At 48.0% G+C, this 25,842-nt stretch overlaps 2 protein-coding genes across 3 annotated transcripts in view; one reads left to right on the top strand and one right to left on the bottom strand.

Moving 5' to 3' along the window:
• dctn2 (dynactin 2 (p50)) overlaps positions 1 to 6,688 on the top strand; it is a 17,294-nt gene extending 10,606 nt beyond the window's left edge. Inside the window, exons 9-14 of the mRNA XM_076267666.1 lie at positions 1,841 to 1,876; positions 1,989 to 2,066; positions 2,517 to 2,588; positions 3,642 to 3,744; positions 5,121 to 5,212; positions 5,754 to 6,688. Coding sequence (XP_076123781.1) covers positions 1,841 to 1,876; positions 1,989 to 2,066; positions 2,517 to 2,588; positions 3,642 to 3,744; positions 5,121 to 5,212; positions 5,754 to 5,840 — 468 coding nt within the window. The 3' untranslated portion in view covers positions 5,841 to 6,688. The remainder of the gene's footprint in view (positions 1 to 1,840; positions 1,877 to 1,988; positions 2,067 to 2,516; positions 2,589 to 3,641; positions 3,745 to 5,120; positions 5,213 to 5,753) is intronic.
• A 1,626-nt stretch (positions 6,689 to 8,314) lies between these two features.
• Positions 8,315 to 20,100, bottom strand: mbd6 (methyl-CpG binding domain protein 6). Of its 2 annotated transcripts, none has more exons than XM_076268183.1 (13): positions 19,657 to 20,100; positions 18,369 to 18,547; positions 18,046 to 18,185; positions 17,711 to 17,813; positions 17,203 to 17,365; positions 14,672 to 16,876; positions 12,964 to 13,871; positions 12,253 to 12,424; positions 11,517 to 11,674; positions 10,440 to 11,210; positions 9,275 to 9,324; positions 8,976 to 9,039; positions 8,315 to 8,493 (listed from the first exon to the last, which is right to left on the bottom strand). In XM_076268183.1, exons 3-13 carry the CDS (start codon positions 18,159 to 18,161, stop codon positions 8,434 to 8,436), a joined length of 4,770 nt encoding a protein of 1,589 aa, XP_076124298.1. In that variant the 5' UTR covers positions 18,162 to 18,185; positions 18,369 to 18,547; positions 19,657 to 20,100; the 3' UTR covers positions 8,315 to 8,433. The 2 variants fall into 2 exon arrangements, with proteins under 2 accessions (XP_076124298.1, XP_076124300.1); XM_076268185.1 differs by having other exon boundaries at positions 20,034 to 20,095.
• Between the last annotated feature and the right edge of the window lie 5,742 nt (positions 20,101 to 25,842).

Raw genomic sequence — 25,842 nt, 5'->3', positions numbered from 1 at the left:
TTAGCGGCCATACGCATCCTCCATTAGCGGTCATACGCATCCTCCGTTAGCGGCCATACGCATCCTCCATTAGCGGTCATACGCATCCTCCGTTAGCGGTCATACGCATCATCCACATCATCTGTTAGCGGTCATACGCATCCTCCGTTAGCGGTCATACGCATCATACGCATCCTCCGTTAGTGGTCATACGCATCCTCCGTTAGCGGTCATACGCATCATACGCATCCTCCGTTAGTGGTCATACGCATCCTCCATTAGTGGTCATACGCATCATCCACATCATCCGTTAGCGGTCATCCGCATCCTCCATTAGTGGTCATTTGCATCCTCCATTAGCGGCCATACGTATCCTCCTTTAGCGGTCATACGCATCCTCCGTTAGCGGTCATACGCATCATACGCATCCTCTGTTAACGGTCATACGCATCCTCCGTTAGCGGCCATACGCATCCTCCGTTAGTGGTCATAAGCATTCCTCCATTAGTGGTCATACGCATCATCCACATCATCTGTTAGCGGTCATCCGCATCCTCCATTAGTGGTCATTCGCATCCTCCGTTAGCGGCCATACGCATCCTCCGTTAGCGGACATACGCATCATACGCATCCTCCGTTAGCGGCCATCCGCATCCTCCGTTAGCGGTCATCCGCATCCTCCGTTAGCGGTCATACGCATCATACGCATCCTCCATTAGTGGTCATACGCATCATCCACATCATCCGTTAGCGGTCATCCGCATCCTCCATTAGTGGTCATTCGCATCCTCCGTTAGCGGCCATACGCATCTTCCGTTAGCGGTCATACGCATCATTCGCATCCTCCGTTAGTGGTCATACGCATCCTCCGTTAGCGGCCATACGCATCCTCCATTAGTGGTCATACGCATCCTCCATTAGTGGTCATACGCATCATCCACATCATCCGTTAGCGGCCATCCGCATCCTCCGTTAGCGGTCATCCGCATCATACGCATCCTCCGTTAGCGGTCAGACGCATCCTCCGTTAGCGGTGATACGCATCATCCACATCCTCCGTTAGCGGTCATCCGCATCATTCGCATCCTCCGTTAGCGGTCATCCACATCCTCCGTTAGCGGCCATACGCATCATACGCATCCTCCGTTAGCGGTCATACACATCCTCCGTTAGCCGTTAGGGGCAGCCGTGGCCTACTGGTTAGCGCTTCGGACTTGTTACCGGAGGGTTGCCGGATCGAACCCCGACCAGTAGGCACGGCTGAAGTGCCCTTGAGCAAGGCACCTAACCCCTCACTGCTCCCCGAGCGCCGCTGTTGTTGCAGGCAGCTCACTGCGCCGGGATTAGTGTGAGCTTCACCTCACTGTGTGTTCACTGTGTGCTGAGTGTGTTTCACTAATTCACGGATTGGGATAAATGCAGAGACCAAATTTCCCTAACGGGATCAAAAGAGTATATATACTTATACATATACGCATCATTCGCATCCTCCGTTAACGGTCATACGCATCCTCCGTTAGCGGTCATACGCGTCATACGCATCCTCCGTTAGCGGTCATACGCATCCTCCATTAGCGATCCTCCGTTAGCGGTCATACGCATCATACGCATCCTCCGTTAGTGGTCATACGCATCCTTCGTTAGCGGTCATACGCATCCTCCATTAGCGATCCAAGGTTAGCGGTCATACATATCCTCCGTTATCGGTCATCCGCATCCTCCGTTAGTGGTCATACGCATCCTCCGTTAGCGGTCATACGCATCCTCCGTTAGCGGTCACATATCTGTATTAGGTTTCTGCTGTGTTCCCATCCTCTGCTTCTCCTGGGATAACGCTCACCTGCCTCCCCTCTCCTTCCAGGGTCCCCTCAGTGCAGCGGGAGGAGGGAGTCTGATGGTGAGTGGACTGCTCGTGTCTAGCCACCTGTTTGGCTCAGGACCGGCTGTGGACTATAACCTTGTGTGTGTGTGTGTGTCATGTTCTAACTTTTGTTTGTGTGTTTGTGTAGGACACCCTGGAGCTCCTGCAGGCCAGGGTCAATGCTCTGGATGCAGCTACTCTGGACCAGGTGGAAGCCAGACTCCAGGTGATTAATTCTGCTAATCGCCTCCTCTTCTGTCTCCTGAATCCTCCTCCTCCATCTCGTCTCTGCTTTCTTCTCCCGTTTTCTTCTCCTCCCCACACCCCCTCCTTCTCCCTCGTCTCCCTCTAGGAAACAGAGGGCCATGTTTTTTTAAAAAGGGCTCCTTTTAAGTACTGCATGGATTACAGCACTCCAGAGCCTTCTATAGATGCCCTGCAGCAAAAGCAGTCAAGCAGTCCCCCACCGCTGCGGCAGGCAGTGCAGCACATCTCCGACTGTAGAGCTGGACGTGGGTCTCAGAGCGATGTGAATGTGCCTGACAAGGCTTCCCAGTGGAAGGCACGCAAAAAGAAGGATGTCCTGTCACCGACACAGCGTGTCAGACGTCAGTAATGACACGCAGGTGACTGACGATAAGATGTTAACGTTGTCTGTGCCTGTTGTCGCCCACAGAGCGTGCTGGGGAAGATGAACGAGATTGCCAAGCACAAGGCGGCCATCGAGGACGCCGACACACAGAACAAGGTAAGGCCAGCTGCCACCCTCCTCTCTCTGTCCTCCACTCTGCTCCTAATGTCTGAGGCCGAGCCATAGGGAGATAACTCATGTCTGAGGCCGAGCCATAGGGAGATAACTCTGGTCTGAGGCCGAGCCATAGGGAGATAACTCTGAGGCCGAGCCATAGGGAGATAACTCTGGTCTGAGGCCGAGCCATAGGGAGATAACTCTGGTCTGAGCAGACCGGCAGCTTAAAGGGCCAGTAACACCAAAAACGATGACCATAAGGGTGACTGTAAAAACTGTTTTGCTCTAGCTAATATGAATGACAACGTCCACACGTATAATAACAATAGCGACACGAAGAACGATATCGTCAGGGATCACTTTTTTTAGAGAGATTTTGCGAATGATAAAAAGCTGACAGCCAATCAGAATCCATCACATTTTAGACATCACATATTCCTCACTATGAGGAGACGCCCCTCCTTATTGGGTCAGTGTGGACGCTCAAATCGTCATGGTTACAGTTATCTTTATAGCTTTCGTTCCTGTTATGTGAACGGCCCTGAAGTGCTTCTTGCACCCACAGTAATGGGAAGTTTAATGTGATTGTGCACTAGAAGGCCAAGTGAATGGTGAAGAGGCCCCCAAAGTAGCCCCCTGCTCGTCCACATTAACCCAGGAGCCGGACTGAATTGCGGCTCAGAGACCAGCTGGCATACATAGTAGGGGAGGTGGTAGCATAGTGGATAGCATAAGGGGCTAGCATGCAATAGCCAGAAAAAAAAGTTGTAAGCTGGGAGACTGGCCCCTGCAATAATTGACATATAAATAGTTTTGGATGAAAGTGGCAGCGAAATGAATAAGTATGTTTGGTCCAGGTCTGGCCCTGATTCCAACGAGTGGAAAGGATCCCAAATCCGTTCCAGAGTGGAGAATCGTGTGTGTGTGTGTGTTATGTAAATGAGCTGCTTCTCTGAGATGTAAGGGACCCGTTGTGTGTGTGTGTGTGTGTGTGTGTGTGTGTGTGTGTGTGTGTGTGTGTGTGTGTGTGTGTGTGTGTGTGCCCCCCTGCAGGTGTGTCAGCTCTACGATGTCGTCCAGAAGTGGGACGCCATGGCAACCTCTCTCCCTCAGGTGGTGCAGAGGCTGATTGCGGTGAAGGAGTTGCATGAGCAAGGTACCTCTCCTCCTCCATCTCCTTTCATCTCTACCGCTTACTCACACTCTCTCTCTCTCTCTCCCTCTCTCTCTCAGCTTCCTTCCTCACTTGTGCCTGCTGTACGGCTCTGAGCCACCTCGCCTAAGTGAATCTCTAAGCCCCTGTTCCCATTTTTTCTCATAACTGCTATGTCTTTGTTGTTCTTTCACTCGCTGTTCCAATCTCATTCAGACCACCTCCCAGCATTCTGGATTTGTTTTGCTGAATTTTCCACATTTTGAATACCTAAAACTTTGTGAATCTGGACGGTGTTCAGCACTAAATAGGGATTTATTGCGGATGCCTCCGTGCAGGGTTCCCGCGGATCCTTAAAAAGTCTTAAATACAACTTTCGGTTTTTAAGGCCTAAAAAGGTCTTAAATTGTCTGGGATGTCTTGAATTTTCGATAGGGAGGTATTAAATTTGCGTATGGGACCGCCAGCGAATGTTTCCATCCGGTTTTGTGTATTTACAACGCAATTGTATTGACTATACGGCTACGGGAGGAAGTGTAGTGGTTGCAGTGTGAAGATATTTTTCACGGGTGTTGTTAAAGGTGTGAAAACGGTAATAATACAGTATGTACAAATATTCCTGACGTTTTCCTGGTGTAGCCGTGGCCTGAGACATACACAGGTAGCCTATGTGAGTGGTAGAATGAGCGGGAGAAAGAGTTGGATCATGCAAGGAGGATCTGTCTCTTAATTCATTTAAAACAAGTCAATGGTTTTACAATGTTTCAGTCAAGCTTTGGTTGATTTAGATACAACTAGTATGCAAAATGTAAAGCAGTGGATTAACTTTAATTTGCTGTACTGCATATGGGACAATATATGTACATAGTAAATTATATAAAGTAGGCCTATTAAAATATTTAAATAGCTTAGTCTAACTTTGAAAAAAATATTGAAGGGAATCCAGTCCAGTGCACATGTCTTTGGCAAGTAGCCTAGGCTACTACAGACACAGGTGAAGAACAGTCAGCCTCAGCCAGTAAGCACAACCAAATATGTACAGCTAACTTCAAAAGCAAGCAGCCCAGACCCTAAAATTGGGCATTCATAGCTGTGAAGGTAATTCACACACAATTATTTTTTCTTTCGCCAAAATATATTTGGTAACTTCTGTAGACATCCAAAATGGGGTGGGGGTTAAAATTAGTAGAAAAAAAAATATTGCATAAAACAGTTTTAAGTTGTCGTATGTATCTTTTTGCCGTGGTATAGTCTTAATTTTTGTCTTAATGTCTTGAAAAGGTCTTAAAAGTCTTTAAATTTGCACTTGGAAAATGTGCAGATACCCTGTCCGTGTCGTCCTTAGTAACGTTTGACTGTTTAATGTCTCTGTCTTGTAGCCATGCAGTTTGGCCAGCTGCTCACCCACTTGGACACCACGCAGCAGATGATCAACAACTCCCTGAAGGACAACAGCACACTGCTAACACAGGTACGCAAGCAGCAGACTGCTAACACAGGTACACAAACAGCACACTGCTAACAGATATGCAAACGCACACTGCTAACACAGGTACACAAACAGCACACTGCTAACAGATACGCAAACGCACACTGCTAACACAGATACGCAAACAGCAGACTGCTAACAGATACGCAAAGGCACACATCGCCAGCATAGACTTGTGCATGTGGGAGGCTGATGGTGGTTTTGTACGTGAGTTTCAGCACAGTGTAGTGTGGACTCCACGTTTAGCCAGTCGGAAACATACAGCTGCGTGTCCGCTGCGCTGGTCCATCACATTCGACTGGACAGTGTGGCAGTGTACTGTTTTCACCGCCGCATATAGCATCTGCCCGCCGTCGGAGAGAAGAGCCGGCCACTCACACGGACTGCTCGCCTGTGTTAAGGCTTAGTGATGTGAGGCCTGTCAGGCTCGCCCTACATCCTGTCAATCCCTCTCTTTCTTCTTCTTCTTCCTTCTCTCTCTCTCTCTCTCTCTCTCTCTCTCTCCTCTTATTGGCACTCTTAGGTGCAGCAGACCATGAAGGAAAACCTGAAGTCTGTGGAGGAGAACTTCTCTACTTTAGACCAGAGGATGAAGAAGCTCTCCAAATAAGTAGACATGTTAGGTTTTTATTTTTTACTGGAAGAAGAGAAAGAAAGAATGGAAGGGGGACAAAAAGAAAGAGAGGCAGACTGCTTCTTCCTTTTTTAAACTCCCTTCTTTATTTTCACATTCTCTCTCTCCCTCCCTCCACCTCAGCCTTTTCTTCTTTGCAATGCAGAATGTTCTCGTTGGAATCCACCTAGAACAGGGATGAGAGAGTTGTGACCAAATAGCACACACTACAGTAGCTTGTATGCCTGCTATTGCCTCAGTCAGATCTGCAGAGATCTGGCCTCTGTACTGTACATCCCCCTATGAGTATTTAATCTCCCATACACCAATCAATTACTTGGTCTCCATACAGCACTTGATGGCAATTTATCAGAGATCCTTTTTTATTATTATTAAGGAATTCTACACAATGCAAGTAGTCAATTTTGTTGGCGCCCTTTTAAAACAAAAATATGTTGGGATATTAGATTCAGGTTGCCATGTAAATTTTATCTTCTGGTAAGATGTCGTTACAGAATTAATGTCTGTCATGCGGTTTTCTTACAGGGGTCAAAAAACGGCACAAAGAACTGGGGTATCATTTCAGATAGCAAAAAGAAAATCCACCGCGTAACTGTGGATCACTTGTTTTTTGTTTTGTTTTTGACAGGAGGTGATTTGGGAAGGAATGCTTGTAAATATGCCTGCGTACCTTAATGTGTTTTCTGCTCAGTTGCTTGTAACTGTTGCTATTATTATATTATTACTGAAACTACATGCCACAAACAAGACAATGTCCAATCTGCTTTGTTATTGCCTACAACAGATCATTGATGTTGGGAAAATAAACACATGCTTTAACCCGACTCTCTTGCTCATTTTTCAAGACATAACAACCAAACACTGGACCTCTGGTAAACATGTTTTTAATCTGTTAAATAAAAAAACAAAACAAATCAACTTCCATTGAAAAACAAAATGCTACCATTCACAATTTTAAAAGGATTCTCTTTACAAATCGAACGTAAATATGAAAACGGCAGGGAAATGGGGCATCGTCTGAGGAAGAAATACTTTACAAATTGATCATTTTTTTCCTAAAAAAGTGTACAAAATAAAATACTAAAACTGTACATATATACAAAAATTCGATAGTAAAATTGCATATTCTGCTTCATTATTACTTAAATCATTATTTTAAATAGTCAGTAACTTGTGCCTATGTTGATGAAGGATGGAAAGCCGGATTCAGACTTCCAAATATGAGAACAGGACTGCTGTTGATCCTGTTGAGAGCGTGAGTGGCAGACTGCTGCTATGCTATGCTATGCTCACACCGGCAGAGGACACCTCGGAGAACCTGATTTCACAGACGGGATCCTAATCAATCCCATGGCCATGGGTAACTTTCCTCCTCATCCCTCCCCCACCCCCTTCCCTCGCTCCCCAAACACATGGTTAAGAGAACAACAAAGACCCAAAGAAATAAACATTTGTCTCAACGGACCAGGGAGGAGTAGGTGCCCCCTTTTTCTCATGGAGCGAGCGTGTAGGTTTTCTCTTTTTTTTTCTCTGTTTGGCAAATTCGTGCCAAGCTTGATGATGGGTCCCACTGAGAATTGTGTCAGGATAGGATGAGCGTCACAAAGGGGAAACAAAACAAAAAAAAACAGGCCTGAGGCGTCCACATCTCCAGCGACGAGGCCACCCAGCGCTGAGAGAATGGTTTGTTGGTAATGATGAGACGCGTGCATGTGTGCAGTAGCACTGTGTGGGCTAGGTGGGGCACTGTAGCGCTATGTGGCGGGTGAGGCGTGGGAGCAGAGCTCGAGCGTGCCAAGGGTGCCTCTGGGTCACGCTCTGGTCTCAGCAACAGCAGGACACACACACACACACTCACTTACGTAGCGCAACATGCAAAACAACTGCTCCTGGACCTACTGCACTCACTTCATTCAAGTTTTCCATGACCCTGATGTAATACACAACTAAAAAAAAATCACAACACACATACACACAGTTGCCGATGTGAACACACAAACGCACACACACAGACATATACAATTTTCCTATATATGTAGAAATATCCCACACAGAATGAAAATGAATGATAATCCATTTATCGCAGCTAAACTCCTGTTCTCGGCCCTCCAAAAACAACCAGGGATGCAATAGCCCAGCATCTCTGGGAGTATGGGGTTGGCGTGGAAACAGAAAGTGGTCCCAACAGCACACAACTGGCTCCACGAGAGACAGCAGGAGGGGGGGGGGGGAGGGAGGTCTGAACAACACACCTATTGGGGAACGGGAGTCATCGAAAAGTCTCTGTGGGTCTTCACAGTGAGGCGCAGTGATTCACAATGACTCGGCCACATACAGGCGCTCAGGGATTGGGTGGGGTGGGGTTCAGGGATTGGGTGGGGTGGGGTGGGGATCAGGGATTGGGTGGGGTGGGGTGGGGATCAGGGATTGGGATTGGGTGGGGTGGGGTGGATTGGGTGGGCTGGGCTGGGGGGGGGTCACCAGGCGGTGACAGTGCTGGTGTTGATGGGGTAGAGAAGTCCACTAACTGCCCAAGGGTGGGGGCCGCCAGGCGAGGTCAGGAGAGAGGCTATCTGACCACTCTTCTCCTCTTGCCCCTCGTGGACCTTGCAGGCTTGGGCAGTGCTGTCTGATGGAAGAAGAAGAAAAACAAACTCAGATGGCATCTCAGGATCGAGAGCAAACACTGCCTTGCAAGTAGACAGGAGTAGAATCTTTGGTGAAGTTTTGGATAATGTTAGGTCAGTTATCTCTCTTTCAATAAAATGACAATAAGCAAAGCTCGGAGACACAGCAGGTCTATTTTTTTCTAATCCTGTCTTGAAGCAACAATCCGCGATCTCCGCGACAATGACACAGTCGGCGGTTTTCCCACAAAAACACTCCGAAATAGATGTGACAGCCGAGTGAAAAGAACAATCATACTGTGCTGGATAAGCAGAATGTGGATCTCTCACTACATGAGTCATATTGAACTATGAATACATTAATTGTTAACTCACTCAGGCCACAAACCTCAGTAATATCAACAATCCATGCACCAGCACAAGCACCAAATCAGCATGTGGTTTACAGCCACAGTTGGAATATGCTGCAAAGTAAGAGCCTTACTGTAACTTGTGGTTCCTCTATGATGCTGTCTAGACCCCCAGGTCCATCGGCCACCCTCTCAAGTCTACCAGGGCAACAACAAAAAAAACACATTTAAAAAATGATGTTAGGAGAAACCATCCATGCAGGAAATGTTTATTAAATATGTACTAAAATGTGCTAAATATGTAGTGAGTTCAGCAGCAATAAGCTCAGCTGTGAAAGCTAAATATGTAGTGAGTTCAGCAGCAATAAGCTCAGCTGTGAAAGCTAAATATGTAGTGAGTTCAGCAGCAATAAGCTCAGCTGTGAAAGCTTACACTTGTTTCCTCTTCCTTCCTCTCCGGCCTCCTGTCCGTGTGGCAGGCTCCTGGAAGAGAGAAGAGTCGAGCGGTGAGGAGTCACTCAAGTCACATGTTTATACATACAGAAATATAGACTCTATAAAGAGAGAAGAGTCGAGCGGTGAGCACCCCCGCTGGAGAGGATACAGACAGTACCTTAAGGAATTTTACCGTTCGACGCCATCTTGAATTTAGTCACGATAAGTCGAGCGACGAGTACGAACGAACAGATATGATAAGGGATCAGATTCCAAAAATAATTCAGTGGAAATGCATGGATTCAGTTGCTTCCAGTAGCAGCAACTGGAATCCATGCATTTTCATGGAATTATTTTTGGAATCTGATCCCTTATCATACTTGTTGGTTCGTACTCGTCGCTCGACTTATCGTGACTAAATTCAAGATGGCGTCGAACGGTAAAATTCCTTAAGGTACTGTCTGTATAAATCGTCTTGTAAATAAACTACCAGTGCTTTTTCAAAGTTCTCTATGTCTCGTTTTAAATGTCAAGGCCCTCGGAAGTCTACCAATGAAGTATGGAGCTACTTTGAGCCTCGTAAATGGTGTAAAACAGTGATTTATTTGCATGGCTAGGCCGATGCCCGAGGTACCACAACGAAACACTGTGTTGGTAGCATTGGCTAACTAGCGCCAGATTTCTGAGTGCAGTGGAAAAGCCGAGGTGAGCTATGAGACATACGTTCACACTCGGTATCATGTTTCAACACACTTTAGGTCAAAATCACACCGGAATTATCCTTTAAGTCAGGGGTGGGCCTTAGAGGGAAGCCAGTAGGCTTTTGTTCAGTAGGAGTCTCCGGACTGTCAACTCTTATTACATAAAGTTGAAGTGAATGTGAAAGGGAAAGTTGACTGGAATCTAGCAGACACTTTTATCCAAAGGGGCACCCAATGGCGGGAATCAAACCCCGGCTGACCAGTGGTCAGGTAGTTTTGTTACTGCTGCTCCACGGCCTGTAGTATGCGACCAACCACACCACCAACACATGCACACAGACTCAGTTTCCCCATGTCCGTTTCATCTCTTGTTATGCTTCTAAAGTCATGCGCTGCCTGAGCCCTCTAAGAGTAATCATCACCACTCCCAACGACCACACTGACCCGTCCACTCACTCTCACCTTCCCCGAGTCTGCTTCATTGGACACCGCGCTTTCCTGCGCGGGCTCAGCGTTAGCGCGGGGGCTGAGGTAGCCCTGCGGCTGCGTCCGGCCCCCGTCCCCCTCCTCCCGCTCGTCCTGGAGGCCCGTCCCCGCGGTCAGCCCGTTGCTGTAGACGCACAGCGAGGACGAGCCGTCCGTCTTGGCCTCCTCGAGGAAGGCGGGCGGCAGCGGCAGCATCTGCGGCGGCGCTTGGTCGTCGTGTCCCTCCGAGCCCCCCCCCGCCGGCTTGCTGGGCGGTGGCGTGGACGAGGCGTCCTCGCTGAGCTTGGGCGTCCCGCGGGCCGGCGACTGCGCCGCCTCCATGCCCAGGCGCGACAGGTCCGAGTTGTGCACGGAGCAGGCCCGGCGCGGGCTCAGGGGCGGCGGAGCGCTTGGCTGGACCAGCAGGGCGGGGAGGTCCGGCGCCGGGAAGGACAGCGGGTTGGAGGACGAGGACGAGGAGGCGGCTCCGCCCGACCCACCGCCACCTCCGCCCAGCGCGTCGGGGTCCTTTCCGCTGACCTGCAGGAAGGAGGTGTAGATGGTGTCCATGAAGGAGCCGTAGGGGTCAAACAGCGCGCCGGCGGCGGCGCTCTCCCGCTGCGGGGGCTGAGCGCTCTGGACGTGGCCTGGGTTGGGCACGGGCTCCTGGGCCAGCTGGCTGACCGGAATGTCCTCTTCCTGGGGCGCGTTGGTGGCTTCGGCCAGGCCCAGCTGTTTGTCCACGGTGAGGGTGGGGCCCATGTTAAGCTGGCCAGAAAACAGACAGGTCAAGTGAAGCTCATCATTTCTGACCAAATCCTATAAGCACCAATGAAGCCTCACAAATCCACAGAGGGTAGCAGTAGGTTTTAGTTTAATGCCATAATCAGCACCTAGCGCTATATCATGGCAGGCAAGAAGGTATTATTAAAAACTAAATAAATTAAAGATTAAAACAAACAAGTGGATACAATTGCATGACAAAATAAATCTCTCTTAAAAATCTCATGTGACTCCGAACGTTTTGCAGTGGCACCGTATTGCCACACACAGTGTGTGAGACATGCGCCTCACCTGTAGGCTGTTGATGAGGCAGGCTAGTGGGTTAAGGGCACCCTGGCCTTGGGGCAGAGGAACGCTCAGCGCAGGACCGGGCACTTGGGGCAGCAGCAAAGGTCCTGCACCCAGTAAACTGTGGAGGCCACTGATGTTGCCCAGGGCTGTCAGGTCACCTGGAGAAGACATGAAAACGTTCTCTGTAAACTCGTTTTGGTCGACCTAATTATGCACCCGGCAGATTTATCCAACTAAAAAACAAAAGAAATACCCCCCTAAAAAAATGCGATCCATTATGTTGTGTCTGTGAACACAGCATGGGACTCATTAACCACCATGCTAAACAAATAAAACGATGGAGCCTGAAAGTCATTTAGCTGCGCAACCCGGCAAAGGAGCTGTTTGCTCTCTTTTAATGACGGCAATCACACGGCCACCAAATCACCGAATCAGCGGGAGACGGCACATTTTAATTAACGTGTGGCAACCCAACGCAGACGGCTGACAGGAGGACTCATCCGCGCGTGATGGAAAATACCACGAGGGGAGAAAGTCGTTAATTTTGGCAAAGAGCGGTTTGATGACGATTTCATAATGACACAACAACGGAGCAGAGGGCAGACAACACACGGAATCTTGGACCAAACAGGACCAAACCTGAGATTTCTACGACAAACACTTCTCGTTATCTACCAACTGATTCAACTGGAGGAAACTCGACAAAGCCTATTTGACCAGTCCGTCAGGCACGTACCCATCATCCCTGGAGGGAGCAGAGGGGGCAGGAGTGGAGCGTTCTGGCCGTTGCTCTTGTCCTGTTCGGTCACCAGGGGCACCAGAGAGTTAATTTCTTCAGACACAGCGCTGGGCAGCAGAGGGGCGCAGGGGACAGAGGTAGAGCCTGCCGAAGGGCTGGAGACAGTCCCCTAGAACACACACGCACACAACACACACACGCGCACACACACACGCGCACACACACACGCGCACACACACACGCGCACACACACACACACACACACGCACAACACACGCGCACAACACACACACACATACACACACACACACAGACTTTAAAACAGAGAGACGGGGGACTTCTGATGTTTGAGACAAGACATGCCATTGTACCCATGCATGTTAGCACTACAGATAATATTAGAGGAATCCACACTACATCTACAGGTGTGAGTGCAAGTCAGTTAGAGCAGGTCAGTTAGAGCAGGTCAGTTAGAGCAGGTCAGTTAGAGCAGGTCAGTTAGAGCAGCGTAAAGGACATTTAGAAGGTGCTGCGTGCGCCGCCATGTTGGAGCGGTCACACATATGGGGACATGTGTGGCATTCGGGCGCTACTCCCAGCATGCAACGTGCTAAGGAAGGGGGGCATTCAGTCAGGCACTGGCAAGCATGCACTGCGGGCGGGCGGGTGGGTGGACGGTCGGGGTGGCGCGCGGGGGCGGGGGGGTACCTGAGAGTGAGCCGGCGGGGAGTGTTGGGTGGGGAGGGGGTCGGCGGGGCCGAGCGCAGCGGCCAGCAGGGCGGGGTTAAGGGAGAGGAAGGCCGGAGGGGGGAGGGGTGCGGAGAGCAGGAGGGACTGCGGGGCCGAGAGAGCCCCAACGTCGCCCGCCGTCACCAGGCCCTGGAGCGCCTCCAGGAGCCCGGGGCCCGTCAGCACCGAGTCCAGCAGCCCCGGCGTCTTATCCAGCGACAGGCCGTCCGGCAGCGGGGCGAACGCCGCCCCCCCCGGCTGATGCTGATGCTGATGCTGCTGCTGCGACTGCATGTCCAGGTTGAGCTGTCCGAGGCCGGCTAGCGGCAGCATGGTGGCCGCATGCTGCTGGCTGAGCAGCAGAGACGCCATGAGCAGGGCCTGGAGGCTGGGCTTGTCTCCGGCGTCGCACGGCGAACCCTGGACGGCCACACCGGCAGCAGCAGCAGGCGGCGGGGGGGGGTTGAGCAGACTAATGAGATTGACTGGAAAGTCTCCCTGAGCTCCTGATAGAGACGGTAAGATGTTTAGCTGGGAGGTCTGGTTGAGCAGGCCTGCTTGTTGCAGCTGTTGCTGTTGCTGTTGGTGGTGGTGGTGGTGGTGGTGATTTTGCGGGGGCTGCTGTGGCTGGGCCGTTGTTTGTGTGGTCTGCTGTAGCCCCGTCCACAGAGGGAGGGAGCTCAGGAAGGGGGGCAGCAGGGAGGGCAGTCCAGAGTTGGCCGAGAGCAGCTGGAGGAGCTGCTCCTGGTTCATGAAGGGGAAGGACTCGGCCAGCTGCAGGGCGCTGCACGGGTCGGCCGAGGGGAGAGCCAAGCCGGGGTCAGAGGCACACAGACCCAGCAGCCTGGCCTCGGTGCCGTCCGCCGTTTCCACGGACACCAGAGAACCTGAGAGGAGAGGGGGGAATTATTAAATGTACAGATTATTTATATATAATAGATAAATATGAAGATTATTTTAATAAAGATTATTCATTTATTTAATTTCGTTTTCTTGAAAAATAACCAAAAATGCCCGAAATGGGAATCCAAGGCAATCTACACTGCTATCATATTAAGTGAAATGCCCACAGGCGAAGCAGTCAGGCAGACTTTGTAGTGATTTGTGTTCAGGCTGCATGTAAGCGGCAGTGTGCACCATCTAGCCAAACTAGTGTTTTGAAATATCAAATGAAACGGCCCTTAATATAAATACTAAATACTTCAAACGTAACATAATAACATGAGTGACCACAATACACGACACCTTACCGGAATAACTTTCCCTTCACGTCCAACATAAACATCCAGTGTTTTGCCAGATGTTTGATCGAGGAATGAGTCAAAATAATGTGGTGGGTGTGTTAGGGGCGCCACAAAGGTTGGCCGTTGCAGGTCTCTAGTGAGCCGCGCATGCTGTAATGATTAGCTGCCTTGCTCATCGTTGTGCTTATCGTTAGGTCATTTCTGCTGTCTGACTTCAGAAAGCTCTTTCTTCCTCAGCCAAATAATCCTCTCTTAATAAATTGGACATTACAGAGAAACAGTTGTACTGCGAGAAACGGTTGCCCAAACACAGAAAATTTGGCAAGGCAAGGCAGGTCTAAAAAACCCACAGCCTGTGGACTCAACATGGGCTGCCAAACCTTTCAGTCCAAGCGCAGAGTAAACAAGCAATCACACTCTCGCTCTCCCTTTCTCTCTCTCACCTTCCGCGTCCATCGCCTGACTCTGGGCGGAGTAGCTGACTTCATCGTGAGGTCCGACTCCCAGTTTGGGGCCGCACGGGGGCGCAGCGGACAGCTGGCCCAGCAGGCCGAGGATCTGACCGCTGGCGTCCTGTGGCGGACCCGATGGGGCAGTGGTGGCGCGGTGCTGGCTGAGGTTGAGGATATGGCTGGGGCTTGACTTGAGCATGGCTGTGGTGGTGGTGGTGGTGATGGTGGTGGTGGAGGTGGTGTTAATGGCAGCGTCCATCTCCTCAGCCATGGCCATCAGGGGGAACGAGTGTGAAGAGGGCAGCTGAGGTGGGCTCTCCAGAGCCGGCACGAGGCTTTGGGCCAGCTGCTGCTGCTGAGCGGTTTGCATGTGCGGATCGTCGCAGTGGTCAGGGGGTTGCACCACGAGGCCGGCCACAGGGGACGGCGCGTGGGCCAGCCGGCCGTTGTTGTTGTTGGCGGGGGCGGCCAGTGGAGGAGCGGGGCCGAGGGGGGAGGAAGAGGAGGAGCAGGAGGAGGAAGAGGAGGACTGCGTGGCGATGGCAGAAGCCTGGGCGTTCTGCATGCTGAGGAGCTGCAGGAGAGCCGAGAGCGGCTGGGACGGCGACGGCGTCGCTAGGGGCTGGACCGGGGGGCCGAGCCGCCGGAGGTCCTCCGCGTCCACCTGCTTGGGGAGGCCAGGGGGGAGAGAGCAGTTGTGGGGGGCGGAAGGACGCTGCTGCTGCGCAGGGAAGTGTTCCGAGGACGGAGGGGGGAGCAGAGGGGTGCTGGGGGAGGGGGAGGGGGAGGAGGAGGAAGGGGAGGAGGAAGGGGAGGGCATGGAGCTGGGGGCGGGCAGAGCGCACAGGTCTCCGACGGCCCTCAGGCTGTGCAGCTGCGACTCCTTGAGCATGCTGAGCACCGTGGGAGACCGGCGCTGGCGCTTGCGGCGCGAGACCTTGTCCGCCGTGGTCAGCGCCAGCGGCAGGGTCTGGGAGGGGAGCGACGGGGAGTGGGGAAGCAGGAAGGCGGTCATGGGGAGTGGCCGAGCGCTGGAGGGGGGGAGGCTACTGTTTAAAGTGCTTATCAATACCTTGGATTGCTGGGGGTCCTTCTCGGGGCCCACGGAGGACGCCACGCCACCGTCCACGGCGCCGCCCACAGCCTGGCTCTTCTGGCTGGCCATCTGGGCCTTGGCGGCGGCCGAGAGCAGGCTGCTGGCCGGGAACGAGGAGACGTGCTGCGGGGTCTTCTGCAGGCCCAGGAACCCGCCGGCCGCCCCGGCCGAACCGTGGACCGACGACCCCGGGCCGGGCGCCGCCGCCGGACCGTTCTTCCTGTCGCCGCCGGCCACGAAATGGGACAGATTTTGGGGTACCTGAAAGTTGCTTTGGTTGCTGGGGTGCTGCGGTGGAGCGGGGCCGGCGGCGCTGCAGTCTTTGTAGTGCTGCAACATGCCCTCCAGACGCCCGCGGGGGCTCGCCGGACGCAGGGGGACTTTGGGCGAGAGGCAGGGCGCGGCGTTGGGGGGCAGCGGCGAGCGTGCCGGGCAGGGCGGCTTAGCGCCCCCCAGAGGCCCCGCGACGCCGCCGCCCTGCTCGGAGAGCGTGGAGGAGGCGGAGGAGTGGCGCGAGCGCTGGCGGGGAGAGGTAGCGTCCAGGGGCCGGGAGGGCGACAGGCACAGGGAGATGGGCGAGGGCGACTTGACGCCGCTCCCCTGCTGCTGCTGCTGCTGATGGCTCTGTCCGGGCCTTCCTCCCGTCATGGTCAGAGACAAAGCGGACGGCGAGGACGAGGCAGAGAGCGCGACGTCCAGCGATAAGACGCTGCCCGGGTGGGTCCCCAGCTTTGACGAGCCCGGCGACCCCGAGGCCTGGGGCAGCCTTTGGATGATGGTTTGAGGCGCGGAGGGACGGGCGTACCACGGAGGCACGCCGTAGCCCGCCGAGTTGCAACCGGGGGAAGACGACGACGGCCTCTTTGAGACGACCGCGCCCTCGGAGGACAGGAGAGCGTTGGAGTGAGCCAAGGATCCGTTGTGGTGGAGCGTCATTGTGGGGGATATGGGGAAGCTGCTGCTTGCTCCGCAAGGGGCCGGGCTGCTGTTGGACCTGGACTGAGCAGAGAGTCGAGGTTGGACTGAATAAGTGCAGTGGCCTCCGTCTTCCATCCGGACTCCCAGCGGGCCCCCTCTCTCCATGGAACAGAAGGAGCTCCCTAACAAGACAACACACACACACACACACAACACACACACACACACACACACACAACAGACACACAACACACACACACACACACACACACAACACACACACACACACACACACACACACACACACACACAGAGAGTTACAGTGAAACCTGGCCAAACACAAATTCCGTCCTTAGCCTAAAAAACCTTACTATGCAGCACATTACATTTATGCTTACTTTTGCCAAAGCAAAGATGTACTGTCTGAGTTCATGTTTTTACAATCTACTTGAGCAATCTTATGCTAACTCTGGAGTGTGTTGACACAGAGCTAATCGGCGGGTTGTACCGGAGCCGTGGAGAGGAAGCTGAGAGGCCTGCATACTGCGACACAGCGCTGCCATGGCGACCACTTTCCTGCGGTGGTTGCAGAGCTTCGTCATGTCCTCCTCGGCCTTGCCAGGCTGTTGGCTCTGTGGCCTCACTACAGCCACCGGGTCAAAGCTAAAGACCTGAGGGGGACCGGGAGACAGAGTCAGAGACCAGACCAGACGAGCCTGTGACCTTGAAAAGGGAGGCCAGTCACAGGCTCATGGCCACACAACATGACGTGTCCGTCCTTAAAGGTCCCTTTCCTAGATTACTGGTCAAGCTGATTTCATGCACTCATTCTGCCAATATGGCTTATTTCTAAAATGGTTTGCCATAAAAAACAAGAGAACAACATGGATCACATTCACAATGATTATTAGTTCCATAAAAACTACCAATCATTTCAACACAGATTAATATCTCATCTCCAATAATGTCACAATGCTTTACCAGAGGAATCAGCACACATATCTACGGGTTCCTACCTTGTGGATGACCAGTGGGCACTCCAACCCACACTTACACGTGCTGTCTGTCAGCAGGTACGTCCTAACCTCTTCCACTGAGGACAGGATGGTGCCACTTGGGCTGCAACCGAGAACAAACAAACGTGAAATGAGCAATTTGCTAGGGTCAAAAACAATGTAATGGCATGTTGAGTATGCTAGCCATCACTGCAATTGTGTCCCTTAAAATGACAACATATTCTGTCCAACTCAACATATTTGTTCTACTTTTATTGCATATTTGTATTGTTTTTGCATTGGTTTTGTTTGTTTGTTTGTTTGTCTGCACAAACATGCGTTGCTACTCTGCTCACCTGATGTAGGCCACCGCCCCGTCCTCCAATTTTCTCTGCCAACCCACGGGCACCTGTGCTGTCCGTGCGGGCACGCCATCTTTGTCTCCAGCAGCACACTCACTACCTCCCGTCATTTTCTGCTCACAGGCTTCCAGCACCTTCCACGGAGAGCAGACAAATGTGCAAGCGTTCATGAAAAAGCAGTGCCAAGAAGAGTCATTACAGAACAGAGGGTATCGCCTATGTACAATATATAAAATACCTACAGTTGAGGCAACGGCAACCTAGATATGTGACACCACAGAGATTAGAATAAATAGAAATGCCAGTTAAGTCATCACCTTTTCATCTTCATATAGCCCTGGTCAGTAGCGTGCAAGGAATCCAGCTCTCAGAGGACATGTTCACAGAGCAGAGCTGTACACACTGGGACACCGATCCAGCTGACTGCCCGCCTGCGCTCACGCCCTCTCCGCTGCTCTGCTCTACTCGCGCGCTCTGTTGAAGCCTGGGAATTTCCCTGTCGGGAGAGTCAAATAAAAAGAATGCACTAAGATAGTTAGCAACACAAAGATTCACAGGTGCTCCATTTCTCACTGTTGTGTTAGTGGACATATATTCCTGTAAACACTAATTGTGCATGGACATACATAAACCTTTACAAAAACAATGACGCGCACAAAAGAAATACATGGATTATCCTTCCAAATGTATTCAACTATGTCAGACTGGTGCCTTCTTGAGCAGGATCTCTCAAGTGTTAGGCTTACACAAACAAGCCATCAGTTGGTAAGGAGAAGTGAGGATAACAGTGGGTGTGAATGTGTCACTGGGTTCTGTTTGATGTCCTGGAAGCAACCTTTTCTCCACATGTGAGAGTGCAACTACCAGGGGAAGAGTGCAAAAAGGAAAGGAAACAGGAAAGAATTAAAAATCAAAGCCAGAAAAACAACAGAAAGAGTGTGTTTTCTGTAGCCTATATGTCTAGGGAATTAGAGAGGTCTTGGAAAGAGAGTAACTCGTATAAATGTATTTACAGACATAACCACAATGCAGTGCAACTTAATACAGTACAGCTTTATGGCACCCATACATGTGCTGTACTGATCTCGAAAAAGGTTATAACGTTAGCTGGTTAGCAACATTAAATGTGGTAAATTTGGTCCAGAAGTGGACTATTTAATGCTACAAAGAGACAGTAAAATAAGGTAACCATTGCACTTCGAGATTAGAAGAGCAGACACAGACTAAAGCATAACATACCGAGACACACTACCACAGTTGCTCCTCTTACTGAACAATAGCTTCTACCCCGAAAGTCAGTGACAATCTTTATCAAAAACATGTTGATATTTATTACATATCTAGACCATTACTAAAGTTAGCAGGCTAATCTGATGGATCTTTCCTAAGTGTAAACAAATCAACCATAGCATCTTAGCTTCCCAGATACCTGGAAAAGATGCACAGTAGACGCTGTTATGCATACCATATGACCTCTAATGATAAAACAAGGAGCTGACCGACGTCTAAGTTCACGACCTTTATTAGTGCAAATGACTGGAGCAAAATGTACAAATATATTCTTAGCTAGCTGGCTTGGCTAACTTGCTAGCTAATACAACATACCTCTGTTTACGAAGTTTCCTGTTCCTTCGCCGCGCTGCAGTGCAGAAGCTAGAGATAGCAATAGCTAGCTAGCTAGTTGACAGAGTTTAGTTGCAAGGGCTGCTGTTATAACCGTTATTTTATGAAACGATCATTATTTTTTTGTTAATTTGTTCGTCTCTTAGCCGTGTACCATCGGCCCGTCCTGTTTAAAAACAAAGAGCAATAACGATGGGTTTTATTGCGCCCGTTGCATTGTCGCAAATGACTTTAATTTCGAGATGATCCTTGTCGGTCGTAGCGGGTGCGATCGTTCCATTCAAAACCGAAACATCGACTCAAACTTCATTTGGGCGTGCAACCATGTCTTCTGATATGATTTGGACTCAATGGTGTACCTTTTGCTTTATCCTTGTTTCCAAGTTCCTATTTTTTCCTTAGGATTCCGTGCCAAAAAAATAATGGAGTTTCCTCTCAGACATGCGCAGTCGCCTAGGGACGGTCTTGGGAATTCCATACCCAAAATGCACCGCGCCCAGCACGGCTACATTCTAGAGTGGAAGAGTGGAATCTTGTCCTTTGTTACAGTATCATGTAAGCAGCCTTGTCCGGTGATACAATGACACATTTTTGCGTTGATACAATGTAAAAGCGCTGACTTTTGACAAAAGATCAATGAGAAAAATCAGACAATCCGGTCCAGACAAGGGGTAAACTGGGGCAAGCTAAGGTAAAGGGACCGAATCAAAAATGCCAATTTAGTCAAGAACAAAGGTCAGCAACATGAACATGGTCATGCGACCACAGTGTAAATTAAAATCACATAGCTATAATAATTTGGTTGATAAAACACATCATATTCTGTAACATAATGGGTGAAGTGTAGATCATTGTGTGTTTAAGTTTGTTAAACATGGCCAACATAAGATACTGCATAGTAGATCAATGGCCTGCCAAGATGTAGGTAGGCCATTGATCTGACTGAATAAAACAAACAAACAAAATAAAATAATGACAATAATAAATGTAAGCATCATATCTCACAATTTATTGATTCAAAATGATAAAGAGGTGAGTAGCAGCTTTTGAGGTCAGTCATGTATTATTGGATGATAACACACATCTAAGAACACATAGGGCCCCCCCTAATTTAAATGCTGGACAAATTGCAAGGTGCAAAGTATGTCTATTGTTAATTATGCCGAATATTTTCAGTAGTTTAATGCCATGAGCAAGACGTTAAAGCACAAACATCAGTGGATCAGCTCAGTGCCCATCACACTACATTATGGATTTAATTCAGACACTGCTCATTGACTGACTTTGCACTTTGCCCGGTATGTACATTAGGGCCCATGGAGAGAAATTATTAAATTAAGGGTGTTTACGTTTGATAAACAAAGCCGGCACAAAATACTGTATGTAAAAGTATAAGTATAAGTATATATACTCTTTTAATCCCGTGAGGGAAATTTGGTCTCTGCATTTATCCCAATCCGTGAATTAGTAAAACACACACAGCACACAGTGAACACAAAGTGAGGTGAAGCACACACTAATCCCGGCGCAGTGAGCTGCCTGCATCAACAGCGGCGCTTGGGGAGCAGTGAGGGGTTAGGTGCCTTGCTCAAGGGCACTTCAGCCGTGTCTACTGGTCGGGTTCGAACCGGCAACCCTCCGGTTATAGGTCCGAAGTGCTAACCAGTAGGCCACGGCTGCCCACAATGAAAAGCCTGCTAGTTTAACTACCTGAAGTAATGCATAATATTAACAGCATAATATTAACATATTGTAAGCACCAAATCTAAAGACTGAAAAATTCCAAATCTAAGGCGTGTATGGCAGATTTTGTCAACAGTGCCACGGCAGAAGACAGACAAGGATCGTGTAGTAAACTTGTTGGAAAAAAAACCCCAAAAGAAACTTATCAGAAGCTAAGTATGTTAAACAAGGCCAACGCAAGATTGTATTGTAAGATGAATCAGTTTAACTGATCAAACTTCCTTCATTATTAAATGTAGGCTATAACATGGCATTATAAGATACACATATTTCATATCACATATCTGATTCAAAATCTATTAAAGTGTGAATGACATCAGATTTTGACAGCAGCATTTTGACAAACAATGTAGACATGGTCAGGCAGGGGGATGATGAAAATGTCATTTGAAGTAAAGTCACATACAGCTATTAAAATATTAAACTCTTATACACAAATTAAAAGGTTCAAATAAAGGGAGTAAGTAGAAAACCAGAAACTGATCGGACGATGAACGGACAACAAGAGTTCATAACAAGAACAGAAATAGTACCTAGGAGTAAATCGGAGTAGAAATTGAAGAGTGAAGAAAAGAGAGAAAAAAGCTACACAACAAGAATGTTCACAATTCATTCAATCATTTTGGAAAAACAAAAAACTGAAACTCAAATAATTAATCAAATGCATATGAGTGTGAAACAGACCACTATGGCAAAATCTATATCTTGCAATGTTATAGAAAGATAACACATTCGAGCAGAGATAATTCAATTGGTATTACTCCTGTTCAAAACCACAAATAAAACACAAAATGCAAACCAAATATTGCAGTAATAGAAATCTGACCATGAAATAAAATATAGTATGTTTCTTCTCTTCCCTTCCCTTTTTGATTTAAAAGAGAATACATAAAGTTTCAAACTTGACCTCTATCTTTATATGTTATTGACGCTGTTGTAGATATTATGGACCAAATAGGCACATAAAATGGTATTCTCTTTTTTATGACAGTTTGTAGGCTGTATCGCATCATGTATCAACCCAGTAAGATGAGGTGCCGTTCCATAACTTTGATACGCCAGTAGATCTCTGTGAGGTGCAAAGGCACTTTTGTATAGAAGAAAATTATATTACATTTTTTAATGTTGGCTCCTTTCAAATGATCTGTATGTCTGTCATGTGTTTGTTACCTGTCTTTGTTAAGAAAATTATTCACTAATACCGTCATAAAAATGAATGTGAATTCATCCTGTTGTATCAATTTATTTAAATAAATAAAATATAAAATTAATATTTAAAAATAAATATTTACATGAATAGTTTGAAAATACTGTCGCAGTTTTCTGTCAACATGTCTATTATAGTACCTCTTTTGACATCTGGGTATATTTTACACAGTCGAATACGACACCTGTATCTGTCTCTGTAGCAGATGCCATACCCTTGATGATGATAATATTTCACATTTAATATAATTTATACACAGATGTTTTAGAAGAGTAAACTGAGGCACACTGTCCACATAAGAGGATACAAGAGCCACGGGGCGGTGCTTTACCCTGCAACAAGACAACAACCCAAAATGCAGTACACACAAACAAAAGACTTGAGAAGGGGTAAAAGACAGCATGGACACCCAAGTCATGTCCAACACAATCCCGTCTGTAATAATAATAATGAAATGATGATAATAATAATATTCATAAATATAAATATAGCAATGTGCTGCAGCTGGAAAGTTTGTCTTATGAATTTACAAATATAGGATTTGAGGTCACGGACCGTCCTATATTCAGATATAACATGTGGTCTATCCTGTCCATGTCATGTTAACTCCCTTGATAGCTATTGTCTGCCTATGGAGAAAAAAATGAAAAACTGCATTAAAAAACTTGCTCTTTTTTGTGGTCCGACGGCTTGGAAAAACACTTAAATGAAAAATGGAATGGTTAAAAAGACAAATATTACTATATGGCAACAATTTAATCTTTTCTATTAGCTTTGTTTACCCACAATTAAAATGTATAGTGGGGATACTCTGATTGTTTTGTTTTCTGTTTTTAATCTTTTGAGTTATATTACATTTTAATTTTCAGGTATAGTTCTGATGGTAAAATGTGTTGTGTTCTAGCACAAAAAAAAATCTGTTGACTTTATATACTGTTGCCTTACACACACAAAAGCTTATTAGTAGTATTTTGGACAGCACTGTATCAAACTGTGCAACCGACCCGAAAGGAGTCGGGATACAGAGTGACCTTGTTCGGGAGCACAGTCAAAAAGCGGACCTCCCCAGTCAAATGGTGTTCATTTGCTTAAGTTTTATTTGCAATTAATGTGCAGTAATAGTTCTGTGTAAGTAGTAGCCTAATGTTTACATCAATATTAGTTTAAATCATCATGAAAATCCTAAAACAACAACAATAACAACATATCCCTGGCTACACTTTCCTTGGTCTGTATTAGATTTTAGTTATTACAGCCTTATTACCATTATTCACAACATTACTGCTGTTGTTTCTAGTATACACTTTCAAACGATAGGCTACTTTAATGTTTGACACTTTATTGGTCTGGGATTGAAGACACACCCTGCTATCCCTGTCAAAGTGGGTTTAATAAGGACACTGGGAAATCACGGATGTAAGGGTCGAAAAATAAGGTTATTGCCTGCATTCAAACTTGTCTAGAATGTGGAAGAAAAAAGTGCAAGTTTCACCTGCATGAACTTACTTTAGCATTACTTTCCATGTTCTCACAAACAGAAAACATGACAAATATATTGTACAACTTTGAATCAAGTTTTATTGTTTTAACCAGCACACAATATTGCTTCAATATCACATAGAAACAGCAGGTACTGTTTGAATAGTTGGACAAACACCATGTGTAAGGCTGGCAGAAAAAAAACAATGGCCCACCAATGGCACTTAAAGCTGAGAGGTGATAACCATTAGCCAGGGGAGAGGGTAAGCTTTACTACTCAGCAACAGCCACTCAATTCGTGACGTGCTAATAGTGTCTCCTCTCCAACATTGCCATGCTCCTGGAGACAGTATTTGAGGTTTCTATTCGCTAACCTTGCGCTCATCCCACTTGCGCTGTTGCTAGGCAATAAACGGCACGCGTTGCACCATGCATCTCAAAGTAGGCTACTCAATTGTTGTTTAGCTGATGTTTTCTTGTTTGAAAAAGCAGCCTAATGAGATTACATGAAATCATAAGGTCAATTGAACAGACCAAGTCAATATTTGACCTTTTTTTGTATAAAGTTAAAACATTTTAAGCAGATGATGCACATGGTGATCTGGACTTAATGGGCCAACTTTCCTCAGTTCTTAAGGAGGGGCAACAAGTATAGGCTACCTTTGGAATTTGCTCCTAGTTAATTGAAGACAAAGGCATGCCGCACGCCAGCCGTTCATAGCGCTGTAGGGGCAGCGGAAAATAAGGCAAATAGGTCAGAGGAGATTGATATCCTTTAATAAATGACACTATGTCATAAGGTAAGGGTTATATATGCTAGGCTACTACCAATCAAATGTCAACATTTGTCTAATCAACGACCAAAGACTTTAGGCTACATTGTAATGTCCAATATGCTATTAACAGCATATAACACTGTTTTGGAATGAATAATTTTCAATCAGATGGTCATTTTCTAGAGTCAAAATGTCAATACGCAAACGTGAAGTAAACACTCAATTTTCCACATGGCTCAGTCTCCCACACTGAGGGGCTACTTCCTAAAGGAATGTCTGACGGGAAGTCAAACTTCATTGGAACGTTCTTTCAAGTGCTCCCACGCGCCATGTCAGCGACATTGTATCACATAACCAAAACAAAACATCGAACAGCGACCCTAAATTAAACTCGTCAGTGGTCTAGTATACTTCAAGAGCCCCAGAAGGCAAACTGATGGAAATTTGTCGTAAAACTGTGCTCAGAGAAGCATTAATATTGCAAGGTATTTTGCATGTGAATTGCGAACGCTAGCAAAATGAATTAGAATTTTTTACATTTTCCAACATGGGTAGTTTGTCTAGATTTAGCTTTAACGAAAGCCTGTTAAATAAAACATGTTCAGCTTCTGCTGGTCTTATCTCCGACTAGAAACCGGTTGCCAAGCATTGCATCATTCCTTTCATGTGACTCCCATACGCCCCAAATTCGTCCTGGCCGTCTTATGACTGCATCACATCTTTCTTATCACACAAACTACCCAGATTGGGACAACTAGCAAAGTCATCTAGGCCTGCCTTTTCCTCATAAAAGCTCACATTCATTGGATGTCACTAAGCAAAAGAACCTCGTTTGTTGTTTTGGATTGGTAAGGCTACACGTCAGTCTCGCAGTGATTGAGAACCTCGAGGTTTGGTTGTGCATAACAGCCCTCCCCATCGTGTTAGGTTGGCGTTACTCCTTATAAAGGTCTCCGGGAGTTT

The sequence above is a fragment of the Alosa pseudoharengus genome, unplaced genomic scaffold (genome assembly GCF_046254945.1).
Source record: "Alosa pseudoharengus isolate Yale_2024_CS ecotype anadromous, Long Island Sound unplaced genomic scaffold, YU_APseudo_1.1 YU_APseudo_1.1_scf_5, whole genome shotgun sequence".
NCBI classification, from domain to species: Eukaryota; Metazoa; Chordata; class Actinopteri; order Clupeiformes; family Clupeidae; genus Alosa; species Alosa pseudoharengus.
The sequence above is the reverse complement of the archived record's forward strand: the minus strand, read 5'-3'. Positions and strand labels throughout refer to the sequence as shown.